This window comes from Volvox carteri (assembly GCF_000143455.1).
Source record: "Volvox carteri f. nagariensis unplaced genomic scaffold VOLCAscaffold_12, whole genome shotgun sequence".
In the NCBI taxonomy this organism is placed as follows: Eukaryota; Viridiplantae; Chlorophyta; class Chlorophyceae; order Chlamydomonadales; family Volvocaceae; genus Volvox; species Volvox carteri.
The window spans coordinates 430,359-445,027 of NW_003307555.1; the positions used below are offsets into that span (position 1 = coordinate 430,359).

Here is a 14,669-nt window from a genome sequence, read left to right on the forward strand (position 1 = left end):
GTGTGGTTCCCTTCTCTGATTGCACTAAGGTGAGTCCAGGGAGGGGAGGGGAGGGGAGGGGAGGGGAGGGAAACCATTAACAGGACGACGGGGACAGACAGACGGACAGACAGACGGACAGAAAAGTGACTCCCCCGCCCGACCCCTGAGTAGTGTCACCTCTAAAGCCCTCTCCCACCCTCCTGGACACCTGTGACCTCTTACCTCCCATCTTACCTCCTTTGCCCCGCCCAAACATACATACACACACTTCCCCCCTCCCCCTCCCCCTTCCCCCAGGATAACCCCGAGGTCCACACGGTTTTGGAAATGGGGTACGGCAGGATGGAGCTGGCCGCCGCCGTGTGTGCTGAGGGTTTGCGGCCTCTGCTTCCCCGCCCCTGCCCCCCTGCCTGGGGCGAGCTGATGGGAGCTTGCTGGCGGAGGGAGCCCGGGGAGAGACCGGGCTTTAGTCAGGTGTGTAGGAGAGGGTAGGTGCGTGCGAGTAGGCGTGAGCGCACGTATGTGTGTGTATGTGTATGTGTGTCTGTTAATGAACTAAACTGCGAAAAAAGTGTTTGTGGGGGGCCCGTCAGGTTATGGTGGGTGCGAGGTTGAAGGGGGTTTATCAGCGAGGGGGTTTTAGGGTTTCACCGCAACCTTGGGGGAAGGGAGGGGAGGTCTCTCTCTTTCTCTCTCCCTCTCTTACAGACGAATGGCCGAATGCACCTCCAGGCCGACAGGCTGCTCCTGCTGCTGCTGCGGCGGCGGCGGCGGCATCAAGAAGTGATGCAGGACAGCCCCCGGTTCTGGATTCCAGTTCCGGCTCCTGACTGGCCGACGGATATCTCTCAGAGTGACTGCCGCCTCCGCGCACAGGGAGGGTGGGGCCGCCGTCAGCGGGACCATCCCGCACCCGCCGCCCTGCAGACGTGCTCACCCCTTGCCTTGCCCCTTCTCCCTCCCTTTCACCCGCTTCTCCCCTTCACCCTCCCACCCTTCACCAACTTCACTCGTTCGTGGTTCGTCTTTTCCCGCCTTCGCCCTTCCCCCTCACTGCTTCAGATTCTTAGGGCGTTGGAGCTCATGTCCGAGGAGGTGCTTGTGTGGGAACAACAACAACAACAACAGCGGCTGATATCGCTGTCCCAATCCCCTGCTGCTGCTGCTGCTACTGCTGCCACTGCTGCTGCTGCTAAGAGGGCCGACGTGAAGGTGCAGGGAGGTCACCCGCACTGGCCCCCGAACCAGGTGTGCGCGTGTGTGTGCGCGTGTGTGTTCATATACTGCTCGCCGCCATGAAAGTACATACATACATATACACATACATATACACATACATATACACATACATATACATACATACATACATACATACATACATATACACATACATATACATACATACATACATACATACATACATACATACATACATACATACATACATACATACATACATACATACATACATACATACATACATACATACATACATACATACATACATACATACATACATACATACATGTTAAAGAAGGAAGTCACGGTATGCAGCAGAGGGCTTTACCGAAGACCTAAGTAGTTGTAGTCGTCCAGGAAAGGAGTAGCCGCCAGCGGTGGATACAGCGGTGGATTGTTTCAACGGGGGTGAGGGGTGACAAGGGGGGGGGGGAAGAGAGAGACGCGTCCCGAGAGAGTAGTAGTGGCGATAACCGTCATCATGATGGTGGTGATGCGGACCACTGGCTAGGTGAGCCGCCCATCACCACCCGGCTCGAGTCGGCTGATGCGAAGTACGACTGCGGCCCAAACAAGGACTTCGTGTGTCCCAACTAGAGAATTCTTAGCGGTCCGTGGGTTGGGTACTCCGCTAGTGAAGATGTGATGTGGGCGCACATAACGCGGTGAAGATCTTGGTCAAGATCGGGGGGGGGTAAATGTCATACAGACCAGCAGATATTGGTGCTGTATAAGTTTTGTATAAGTTACCTGTTCCAATGGTGGTCGTGTGCTTTGTGTACGGCAGGTGATGATTACGGCTACGGCAGTCGGAGGGACCGAAACCATCGACGTGAGAGCGGTTGATGATGGCGGTTGCCGCAGCTCCGAAACCGCCAGGGGCACATCGTGCGGGGATAACAACCAGATTAACAAGAATAGCGTCATCGCCGTACACGCATCCGCTACCGTCGCTGCCGTACCATATTTGCAACAACAACAGCAGCAGCAACAGCAAGTGGTGCTGCCGCCGTTTGTTCTCTGTTCAGCTGAGTCCGACGATGCCGTTGCCATTAACGACTATGCCAACGGTGCTAACGGTCACGCCAACGGGCTTAACGGCAGCACCTGCCTGGCGGCGGCGTTGCAGGCGGAAGCCGTGGCGCTGGCTGAGGCTGCTGCCACCGCCGCCGCCGTCGGGCGCATTTTCAACGCCGGTATGTTTGAGGCCATAGGGCCCAGAGATGCGATGGAGGATCGCTGCGTGCTCCTGCCCCACGTGCCCGTACCCGCCGCCGCCGCCGCTGGCGGCGGGTACAACAGGCCGACGGCGGCGGTGCCTGCGACGATGCTGCCTCTGGTGGCGTTGTTCGACGGCCACCGCGGCGCCGACGCGGCGGAGTTTTGTCGTACACGGCTGGCGGAGCTGTTTTGGTCAGCGGCGCTTCAGTGTGTGTCGCCGGCGGCGGCGCTGCGGGATACGTTTCTGCGGCTCGAGGCGGGTGAGTTAGGGTTTTGGCGATCGAACACCTTTTTAGGGTTTTAGGGTTTTGTTACATAGGGTTTCATATCTCCCCCCTTTCCCCCCACACACATACACACACGAACCCTCGGAACCCGGGCCCCCGACCGCCGGTCTTCGCTGTCCCAGAGTACCATGTGCACTGGCAGCGGCAGCAGCAGCAGCGGCTGTTGCAGCGCCCCGCCGGCGGATCCTCCTCGTCCTCGTCCGCCGCCGGCACCGCCGCCACCGGCGTCTGCCGCTATCCCGGCACTACGGCATTAGCGGTTTTATTAGCCCCCGGGGGACGGTTGGTGGTTGCCAACGCGGGGGACTGTCGTGCGGTGGTTTGTCGGGGTCGGCGGGCGATGGCGGCGAGTCGCGATCACACGGGGCTGTTGGAGGACGAACGGCGGCGGTTGGCGGTGGCGGGTACGGCAGTGACGTGGCAGCACGGCAGTTGGCGAATCGGGGCGTCCGGACTTCAGGTGGGTCTTTCCCGGGGTGGGGTGCGAGGGGAAAAGGTGGGCGGGATCTTAGATCCCACCATTCTAAAAAATCCTATTTTGTACGACCTGTCAAGCACGACTGTCGAAAGGGAGCGGCTGTACGGCAGATTTGCCGCTCGCACTCGTTTCCCCGGGGGCCCACCCCGCCCTCAGCCCTTCAGCTGCTGACGTCGTTGGGGGGGGCCAGGCGCCACCCTCTTTCCCCCCCCCTCTCCTATCTGCTCCATTCGGCAGTGGTTCGTCTTCCCCCTTCCCCCCACCCCCGGGGGTGGGGTCCCCCCCCCCGCGCCCGGAGAGCTCTCCCCGCGTCAGCTGCCCAGCCAGCCGGTCCCGGCCAGTGTGGGCTCTTTGGCTGATACGTATGACGACGCGTCCGCCCAACCCCTCCCCCCTTCCCCTCCCCCTCACATACATACATACTTAAATACTTACATGAGTTACTACATACTTCACTACCGACATACTTAGATACATAGCTACTTCTTGACATACTTACATACACATTATTTACTTACATATACGGCACACCCACACTGTGGTTTCTATGCAGGTAACCCGGTGCATTGGCGATTACGACGTCAAGGGAGGGGCCGCCGCCACCACCGCCGCCGCTGGCGTCACCGCACTGCCCGAAATCACCTCCCTGGAGCTACAGCCCGACGACCATTTCGTCATAGTCGGCACGGATGGCCTGTGGGACGTGGTTTCGGCGCAGGAGGCAGTCGGTTTGGTGTACGACACAGTCAAAGACCCGACTTTGGCGGCCAAGCGTCTGGTTTCGGAGGCGCTCATGAGGGGTTCCGCGGACAACGTCAGTGTGGTGGTTGTGTTTTTGTCTCGCGTGGAGACGATTGAGCGGGTGTACGGCACGAAGGAGGGCGAGGCATTTGAGGTGACAGGTACGGCGTACGGCAGTCGTGTACGGCTGACGAAAGACCGGCATAACATGGCTTCGGCTGATGAGGTACGTGATACCTACTAATGCACGAGACGGGCGGGGGTTGGGGCGAGTGTGGTTTCGGAGCGCGGGGGGGGGAGGGGGGATGTGTATGGAGGGGGGATGTGTATGGATGGATGTGGAAGGATGGTATGTGGGGGGTAAGGTGGGAGGCGGTCCGAGGACTGATTGAGGCGTGTGGGGGAGGGTGGGGGAGTTTGAATGTGGTCCCGTTATTAAGTTGTCTTTGAACTGAGCTGACGTGGAGGTGCATGTGATGGTGCTCCGCACAATCATCATTGGAGTGTGTGTGTGTGTATTTGTGTATTTGCTTATTTGTATATTTGTGTGTGGGGAAGCGCGAGGCCATATGGTGTGTCGCCAATCATGCCAAAGACGGAGTGTGAGAGGGGGCTCCTGTATGGCCTCGCGTGTGTGTCTGTGCAGCGATATGACAGGTATTGCCGTACATTGCCGTACATTAAGGGGTTCTTAGCGCTAGTAGGGCCAGGGGCGGCAAATGTCACCCTTAGATGCACTTGGTGGGGGTGGGGTGGGGTGGGGGAGATCACCCTATCATCAGATCTTGTCGGATAACCCTATGGGGCTACATTTTGACATAATATTGTCAACCACACACATAAATTTGTCACATCTCTTTCAATCGTGATGTTGATGTTGATGATTGTGAAGATCTTTAGGGCGGCTTTGTAGTCCAAAAATGATGATGATGATGATGATCAGCTGAATGACGATGATGATAAGGAGGATTGCGGCACCGTTCGGTCTTCATTTTTGTGCATGTGTACGATACGTGATAAAAAAACAACTGCCGTACAACCCTGTTTTCATACCATGTACGGATTGTACGGAAGCAGGTATCGTAGCGTGGCAACTCTCACATTTCCAACGCGCGTCGTTTCTTTCTCTTTTGACACCTAGGCCGCCTTTACGAGAAGGGGGAGGAGCACGGGGGGCCGCAATTTCCTCAAGGGCGTTTTTATTATCTGGGCACTGTACGGCTTTACAAGGGACATCATTATCATGTCACCATATGTACATGTATGCGTGTGCGCATGTGTGTGTGTGTAACTTAGGGGCCCGTAGCGTACGGAGATGTCGTACTTCTTCCATTTCTGATGTTGTACTTCTGAAGGATTCGTGGTGAAGGGTGAGGCAGGCCGGGCTGAAGAGGTAGTACAGTGCAGTGTGGCGGTGCAGCGATGTGACAAGAGAAAAACACGGATGGGGGAAAGAGGGCGAGAAGGGAGAGTGACGGGAATGGAGGGGAAACGGGGGGGAAAACACGAGGGTAGAGCACGCGTCACCGGTTGTGTTTTTTTAATCGTGTCCGGGCAGCTGGGTCCTGCTGCTGGCTTTATCTGCTCAGGCACTGGACGTCCTAGCTGGCCGAACCAGACGTCAGCACAGACCGGCCTGTGGGTTCTTATTTCTGTACGAGTCTCATTATTGTGGCTATACACCAGAAAGCTGTCGCGAGTTGAATTACATGTGTTTGTACTGTACTGTCGCGTGCTTGAAGTTGGCGATACACAACGATAGCCTGTTGATGTTGCGAATGCCCCGTAATGCTACGTATGTGCGTATGTATGTAAGTAAGGATGTACACTAGTGTTTTGCTGAGCTAATGTTTTTGTTGATGCTACAGCAGCTACTGCTGATGCCGATGCAACTGCGATTGCTGTTTGTGTGCGTGTAGTTAGCACCAGTCGGTACTTCTTTTTCTGTGATTGATAAATTTGACGCGGGGATATGCGGATATGTAGGGCGGGTTGTTTTCACGCGGTTGCTGAGGTGGGAGGGAGGGTGGGGCTCATCACGCTGCTGCAGGGCTAGGGATGTTGATGTTGATGTTGTTACAGGGTGGTTAAGCTTCACCAGTGGCCTCCTTCCCGAGGCAGTTCCCTGCTCTCCCCTGCTAGAGGGGCACCCTAAGCCATTCACCCCATCCGACTTCAGAGTGTACTCTTTGAGTTTGGCAACTCACCACCAGCATCCAACCAAATCTAGCGGATCAACGGCGCGTCAACTTAGTTCCTGGTCAGCTCGCGAGTTGATTTTATCACGTCCTACACCGTCCACAAGATGGGGGGCCACCTCCCATTTCATCACCTCTCAATCACCCCGAGAGGTCGGCAGGCGGATGTTGTTGTCGTCTTGACCATTTTTTTCCTTTTACCATCCTGTTTTTCCTTTTCGGGCTCCGTCGGGGAGCCGTAAATCCGATTATTGTCATGAGGAGCCTTTATATCCTAAAAGCTATAGCTATATCTAAGAAGCTTCTGTTTGTTTTAGAAGGTTTTCGTTTAAGGAGCAAATGGATCTCGTTGGGATTGTCGGACTAATGAATTCAAAGTCTTGGATCCAAATCGATGGGATTCACGAGAAGGCTCACGAAGGCTCACTCTTATGTGGTGATGGTGGGATAGCATATGCAGGTAGGTAGGTAGGTAGGCAGGTAGGTGGCTGGAGACGCTGGTGGTGAGGTGATATGAGAGAGAGAGAGAGAAAGAGAGGGGTATATTGCTTAAATTGCTTAATGTTCGGGTGAGTGGTTGGATGTGTCCAGTACTTCGAAATCCACGGTGGGTGCAGGTGTGTGCGCGGGGCCCATAGGAGAAGGTGAAGGGGATGCAATGGCTGTGGGTATAGTAGGTTGGCTGAGAGCTCATCGTACCTTTCGTACCCCTCACGTCCGGCTACAAAAAAGCTGCAGCTTACACGACGCTGCTATCCCAGGGAAGTTCTATATTATTGGTTTATTGTAAATACTTAATCTCCGCTTTCTGTAAATTTCGTGGAAAACATCTTTTTGATGTAATGGACTGTTGGACGAGCCGCACGAGGGCCGACAGATGCGCCTGTACGGCAGGGAGACGTTCGATTGGGTCGCAGCCTGGGGGGTTTCTTCAACCCTTCTGGGAGTTATTCCCTCATTCAGTGCACAGCCTTCAAAAATCAGGACTAACGCACTCTTGAAGTTCTAGCTGCCGCTTAAAGCTGAAAAAAGGAGGAGATTCTGTTTTATGTTTTAAATGTTGTTAGGCTCGTTCAACTGCAGGGTGCTAAGCCGTCTGTGGCAATCATGCAGATTCTGGTTCCGGAGCCGGCTCCCCTCAGGCATCAGACACAGCCACTTCTCAACGAATGTCATGTGGCAAGCAGAGCAACTTAGTGGCCGCTATGCTCGCAGATGACAACTCATGTGCCGACGTGCCTGCCGGTGCGGCTGTCCCCTCCCAGCGTCGCAGCCAGGGTGCAGCAGAAGGCTGTTGCAGCAGCAGTAGCGGCAGCAGTGTACTACACCACATCTGATTCATTCTGTGCAGTCAAATCCGGCGCGCACTGCCCAGCAGCGGGAATCAACACACAAAGCGACGTGTGAAAACGCCAGAGTAACGATAACATCGGTTGCTGGACAAACATACGTATTTTACACACTAGAGTTTCTGCTGGACGCTGGAGGACGGATAATTCGAGAAGGTGGCAACGTTTAACTGTCTTGCCGTTCGAGTGTTATACCGCAAGGCTGCCTCAGAGTGGCCCCAAGAGTCGGAAGTCGGCAACCGGGCAACTTGATGACACAGGGGGGGAGAGACAGAGAGGGGGCGAGGCAGGGAAAAGGGGGGAGCCGGAGGAGAAGCACCATGACTGTGTGATCGGAGTCCGACCGCAAGTGACAGGACAGACACACGGTGACGAGTTGGACGAAACCAATGCACCACCAATTGGGTCGGCCTCCGGGCGGACGACAAGGCGAACGGCATGTTGTTGTACACAGAAGATTACACAAACAGAACAACGCAACCAGCCTTGTTAACACTGCTACCCTGAGGACGCGGGCCTTCTCATTCCCTGTCGTACAGCCGCGACGGATCTTTACTGAAACGCTCATTAATACCCTTGCTAACTTCGCCAAGCGGTGTTTGTTTGTTTGTTTGTTTGTTTGTTTGTTTGTTTGTTTGTTTGTTTCTTTGTGTGTATGTGTGTGTAGCGTTCGGTGCTGCTGTTCATAGCTTGTTCTCCAGCTGGCACTGCTGGCACAGGTCGTGAGCATCAGTGCGGCGGTCCGACTGGAGACACATCGCACCGAGCCGACCACACCTCTGCCCATAGCCCTCTGGCCGCCGCACGTACATTCCGAATGGTGCTTTCACCATCATGTCTTACACACACTGGGTGTGGCAACACGAAGGGGATGCCCCCGTGTGCCATCCCTGGAGCCCTCTCTGCGAGTGCGGGCTTGGCTTCTGGGTTGCACGCTTGGACAGCCTCTGCAGGTACTTAAACAGCAGGAGGGTAATCCTCAATCCTGACGGATCCCATATCGGAAAGCTGCTGACAACCGGGCCTGGGGCTCAGGCTGTCCTGCTGGTGGGCCGGGTGGCTGCCTCCATAGCTCCCCCCTCCACCTCACCGTTAGTTCGGGTTATGTTGCTACCTATATTCCCTGGATGGCCAGCCTTAGCTCTGCCGGCATTTCTCGGATTTAAATTGCTTTTGCCCATCTTTTCCTGAGGCATACAAAGCCGATTCTTAAGGAAGGTAATCGCGTTGCTGCGCCGGGGCCTGATGCAGACGGGCATATTGCCCTCATTGATGCTGTGACGAAGTGGGCCCACTGTTGGGCTGTCTCCCCTTCGCCCCTCACCGAGCCTTTCCCACCATCTTTGCCTGCCGTGGAGTCCAGCCAGCCAGCACGCTGGGTTTCCCCTGGGGAAGATATTCGTGTTGCTCCATGTGGGTCGGGTAGTGGGTTTGCTGCCGCTACTGGCATTGTTTGTTGGGCTGTGAAGGAAGGGCTTGGCTGCTGGTGCTGCGAGGTGCCGGGGGGTTAGCGAGGTGGGCCGCTGCTGCCAGGCCTACCCCTGATGCAGACGGCCCTATTGCCCGCATTACTGCCATCTGGAAACTGCTGTCATGGTTCTCACTGGTAGTGGATGCATATGCGTTGCGCATATGGGGCATCGAAGGCCGGGACGCATCGAGGAAATTTCCTTTTCTGTTCGGAGGATATCCAGTCTCTGTATACATGTTTCGGTTAATATCTTTTATGTCATAATGCCCGATTCTCAAGGCCATGAACCGGTCAGACTCTTTTAGCGGTCGCATGACTACTAGGTGGCTCGACAAGTGCACAAGCACCGGACGGATTTGAAAGTACACCTTCATGTGCGAAGATGAAAAGCAGTTTATAGAGGACCGGTAGACGAAGGACAAACCGATTGCCAACAGAAGTCATAATCAAATTGCCGTGGGCACAACAAAGGCAATCAAAACCCCCTGCAAGCTTAATGCAAATTGAGACAGTGATTTGGAAATGCATCTTTTACTCTTTGGTGCCCGTATGTCCTACAGCTCCAGTAGCAATCTACGCATCAGAAATAGTAATCCGGCCTTCGGGGTCATAAACGTGCAAAATGCAAACGATGTAGCGTCGCAGCAGGTTTCGGTCGTCTTATTCCATATTGGTTTCGGAGGGTCGGTTTCTTTGGCGGGATCGGTTAGTAGTCCTGGGGCCAAGGCATTCTGTAGTAATTACCAGTATACGTCTGCCTGGATTGGCAACAGCATCAGCGTTTGCAGTGCTTGGACCTGTCAAATACCTGTTAAGTGGAACCGATTGAACAACTGCAGAGCGAAAAACAGCGCTGCGCTCCTTCATGTGGTGATGTAATCTTATGACTCACAGCCTACATATAGCACCGGCTATAGCGCAAGCGACCATGCGGGCTACTTCAGGGCCACATGCAAGCCTTCTTGCGCAGCCATAGTCCCTTCTCAAAACCTCAGTCATATGACCAAAGTCTAAGCCCTGGACCGATGAGCTAAACACTTCATAAAAAAATTGTCCATGTCGACCGATCCCAACGGGGTTTCGGAGCGCTCACAATGTACGCCGTCAATGGCTCCCCCACACAACACAGCGGAGCCCCCTGGGAGCGTCCGGTCGGCCGCAGACACGCAAATCACTCTGACCGGGCAATGCCCCCAACTCCCGGACTCCGAGCCCTGGTCCCATGTCCAAGGATTCCCGCTGGTGCAGCTCCCTCCTCTGCCACCTCCAAGCTATACTCCAAACACAGCACCAATCGCAGCAGCATTAACAGCAGCCGCAGTCAAAATCTCCGCAGTAGCACCATCACTGCAACAGCCTGCTATAGCATCGGGCCCAGGAGACCGTGCAGCACCTTCCCCCCCACCCCCCCAAGCAGCAGGAAGTGATCGCCGCCACCCCCACCCCCACTGCAATGACCACCATGGCCAACGTCGAAGCGGTTACCCCGGGGCGATGCTGGTTTCGGAGCCTGATCCGCTGCTGGCCCTAGCAGATGCCCTGGAGCCGCCAGATACGTACAATCATCACAACTTTCGTAACTTCCACGACCACGCGAATCTTAACGGCAAGGACCATGATAACATAACCAGCCAGGAGGGCCTGGCGCCGGCTGTAGCAGCTACAGCTACAGCTACAGCAGCTATGGCAACTAGAGCTACAGCAGCTACAGCTACAGCAAGTCCCTTCCTGTCAGCGGCGTCAAGGGATATCGATGCTGTCTACGGAGGCGGCGGCGGGGCCCGTCACCTGGCTGACGCCGGTGGTGGTAGGTACGGCAGCGGCGGCGGCGGCAGTGGTGGTGGTGGTGGTGGTGGTAGCTTCGCCCCGGCCCGTAGTGAACGGTTCTTGAGCTTGGCGGCGCCGCTGCCGCTACAGCCATCGTCACTGTCGCCGTCAACCTCGCCGCCGCCGCTACCGCTACGACCGCTAAGTATACCCGCCACTCAGCTCTTGGCGGGTGGGGAACTAACAGACGGTTTGACGCAACCACAGCGGCAGCAGCAGCAGGGGCCAGGGGCTTGCCGCATCAAGGAGCAAAAACAGCAACAGCAGCAGCAGATGGAGTGTGTGCAAACGCTTTCAATCCCGGCCACGCAGTGCTTACCTTCCCCGGCCCACCCCACGGTTATGGCGAGTGTGGCAATGATGCGACAGGTGCCGTCGTCGGTGGCGACGGCGCCCGCGCTGCCGATGACGTCAGCGACGGTGACGGCTGGCGGCGGCGCCGTAGCTAAGCAGACGGTCTCACGGGCAACGGTCGCCGCCGCTACTTTCCCTACCAGAAGTCTAAGCTCGAGCCAGGGTGGCGGCGGCGGCGGCGGGGGCGGAAGCCAGCGGCTCGGTGTGCTCCCTGTTACGCAGCCCCTGTTGCAGCAGCAACCACAGCACCAACCTGCCGCTGCGGTGGGGGCGGCGGCGGGGGCGGCGCCGCCGCTGCCACGTCCTGGTTTGCCAAGCAGCGGATCCCTCCGGCGACGGAGCTCCACGACGTCACCTAGCGGCGTCGCCGCTAACGCCGCCGCCGCCGCCACAGCGGCGGCGGCGACCTTCGGGCCAGCGGCCACCGCGACACCGGCTGGCGGTAGCGTTGGTGTTCCTGTCGTACTGGCTCGGGAGCTGTGCCGCCGCAGCGCCGTCGCACGGCATTATGTACGGCTGCTGGGATCGAGTCTGGGTACGATCCTGGAAATGAAGTCTGTGATTGAGCAAACAGTCGCCCCGTTGCACATCACGCATGCCCTGGGAACCGCTCCGTTTCCTCAACCCCACATGCCCCCGGTGATTTGCTCCACCCTGGCGTCTGTCGGTCTGTCGGTCTGTCGGTCTGTCTATCTGTCTGTGCGTGTATGTGTGTGTTGATGGTCGGGGCCGCGTGCAGATCAGGTGCTGGTGATGATGGGACACCGTGCACATGTTTGTGTGCACATATGTACGTATGTATGTATGTATGTATGTATGTATGTATGTATGTGCACATGAACTCCTCAGTGAACGGGCGCGAAGCGCAGCTCCTTCCTCACGATCCCTTCCTTTTCTCCCCCCCCCTTGTGCACCACAACGCCGCCAAAACCACCACCATCACCATCACCACGCGCGCGCGGTCTCCTTCCCCCCTCACCCTCACCCTCCAGCAATTTCGGACTTTGGACGCCGGCAGGCCGTTCATTTCTGAGTTTCTTGCATCACATGATGTATGTATGTATGTATGCGTGTCTGTGTGTTTTTGTGTGTTTTACGACAGACTGCGTGGCCACCGACCCGGTGATCTGGGAGCTGACTCGCCTCACTGACGACCTGCTGGTGCCGGACCGCCTCATGGCGGCGGCGAGGAGCCTCAGAGACGTCGCCAACGTCACAGTAAATCTGTCCGCGCTAGGCCGGGAGGAGGAGGGGGCTCTGGCGGCGGAGGTCGCGGCCGGTACGGCAGCGGTGGCGGCGACGGAGGTTGCGGCTGTAGCTGCGGAGGGCGCTGCTACTGCGGGCAGCGGAGGCGGTGGTGGCGGCAGTAGCAGCTTGCGCCGTCCTGCTGCGAGCTCGGGTCGGGTGGCTACTGCCAGCGGGATAGGGGCAGCAGGCGGCGGTGGCGGCGGAGGCGGTGATGGCGGCGGAGGCGGTGGTGGTGGCGGTGGTGGTGCCGTCATGTGTCGGGGGGGTTGGCAAGGTCAGGAACTTGGCCGGTTGCAGCTGACGACGTTGCTCAAGGCGCTCACCTCACCTCCGCCAGTGACAGGTGCGGGGGGTTTGGGGGTACGGCGGTACGGCGGTACGGTGGTACGGAGGGTTTGAAGTGGAGGGCTCCGACTTGGATCGGACGTGAGAGGGTTGGGGGAATGAGGAGTGGCGAGAGGGGGAAAGGGGGGAAACGGACACGGAAAACACACACACGCGTACACACGCTCGCGGGGGATAAAAATGTGGGGCTACTCAGCAGCAGGAGCAAAGGCAAGCCGACCGGACCGGACCCGGTGCGAACGGCGGTATAGCTGTAGGTGGGAGCAACGTAGGGCAACGAGGCATAAGGTTCGACGTGTAAACTCTTGTTCAATATGTTGCATTTTGTCGTACATGTGTCGTACATTTGATGTGCATTTGACGTACATTTAACGTAAGTTTTGATGTAAAGTGTTATATTCCCCAGTCAATGTACAACACGTGCACTCGCGGATCTCAACCTCCGAAACCAGAGATCGAGCGACCTGGGCTAGGCGGCGAGAGTCGCGCCGTCGCCGCCGCCGCCACTGCTACAGCTGCATTGCCTGGCCGTAGCAGCAACAACAACATTGGCAGCAACAGCAATAGCAGTTTTAACAGCAGCAGCGGCGGCGGCGGCCGTGTCGTACTCTTGGGTGTGGATCTCAGCGGTCAACGGCAGTTGGACGACCGGGCGTTAGAGGAGGGGCTGTTGGAGGGCCTTACGGCAGCTGGTCGTACACGTGTACGACTACGGCATTTGGGACTGGCCAGGTGTTCGTTGACAGGTAGTTGACATCCTCTAATACTTCCCCCCTTGGAAGATTCCCTCGCCTGCCTGTCTGCCCCTCCGCTTCCTCATCCCGGCCTTTTCAGTTCTCCGGGCTCCCCCCCATCACAACCCCTCTCTTCCCTCATAACAGGTGTTGTATATGGCGGCATGAACGTCCAAATGCGATTGCCTTCTTTACTTAATAAACCGTGTACGTGACTAAGCATATGAATATATGTATGTGCTAGAAATACTATATACTAAAAATTTATTACACAGTGTGCGAAAATATAGATGTAATATTTATATGGAAAATAAAAAAACAACATAACAAAATTAATACGTGATAATAATAATAATAATAATAATAATAATAATGCATAATTCAAAAAAAAAAAATAATTAAGATCAAACAATTTTATCAGGCCCTCTCGCCTTTTTCACACTCGCACCTCTTCCTCTTCTCCCCCGTCCTGTTTCTCCCCCCCCCTTCCCCCGCCCCACGGGCTGCAGCTTCGTGTTTGTTGGGTATTGCGCTGTGCCCTCCCCTGCACCTCACACTTCGGCATTTAGACGTGTCCGGGAATAAGGCCCTTCGATGGGAGGAGCCGACGTGGCGTTGGGCCCTTATGGGTTGTACGGCATTGCAGCTCTTGAACGTGCAGTACACAGGTTCGTGTTTGTTTGTGTGTGTTTGTGCGGGGGTTTAGGGTTTTGGATAGATCTGTGGTAGGGGGGAGGGTAGCGCAACTTGCTGTGGCAGCTGTTTTTATCTTCGCACACAGATATACATACATAAGTACTCACGTGCCAGCGCGTGTATACCTGCAGGTGTGTGTGTGTGTGCATGAGTGTCTCCTTTCTCGCACTTTGCTCCAAACGGACAAACAGACAGACAGGCAGACGGACAGGCAGGCAGACATGCATCTGGGTACCCTGTTCACCTCAACCTAACAAAAACCCGCGCCAAAACACACCCCCCAGACACACACACACCCTTTCACCTTTGGAATTTTACTGTCAGAACCATCTTTCTTTTGCATATGTTTATATGGCAACGCAAGGTGTAAACACACACATATGTATGATATATAGATATATAGATATTTATAATTGTTTTTATTTCCCCCTCTTCCCGCGTCCCCTCCCGTTCCTGACTTCTGGCTCCGAAACCAAGACATGGACACGGCGGCGTTACT

General features: G+C 56.0%; 1 protein-coding gene across 1 annotated transcript; it reads left to right on the plus strand.

Annotated features, from left to right (window-relative positions):
• Window positions 1-4,192, plus strand: VOLCADRAFT_117001 (uncharacterized protein; the record flags this gene model as incomplete). The annotated part of the gene is made up of 5 exons (XM_002948880.1): window positions 1-29; window positions 280-456; window positions 2,009-2,702; window positions 2,852-3,189; window positions 3,761-4,192. Coding segments are annotated over 5 exons (1,668 nt in total), but the record flags the coding sequence as incomplete, so codon positions are not given.
• Window positions 4,193-14,669: the final 10,477 nt, after the last annotated feature.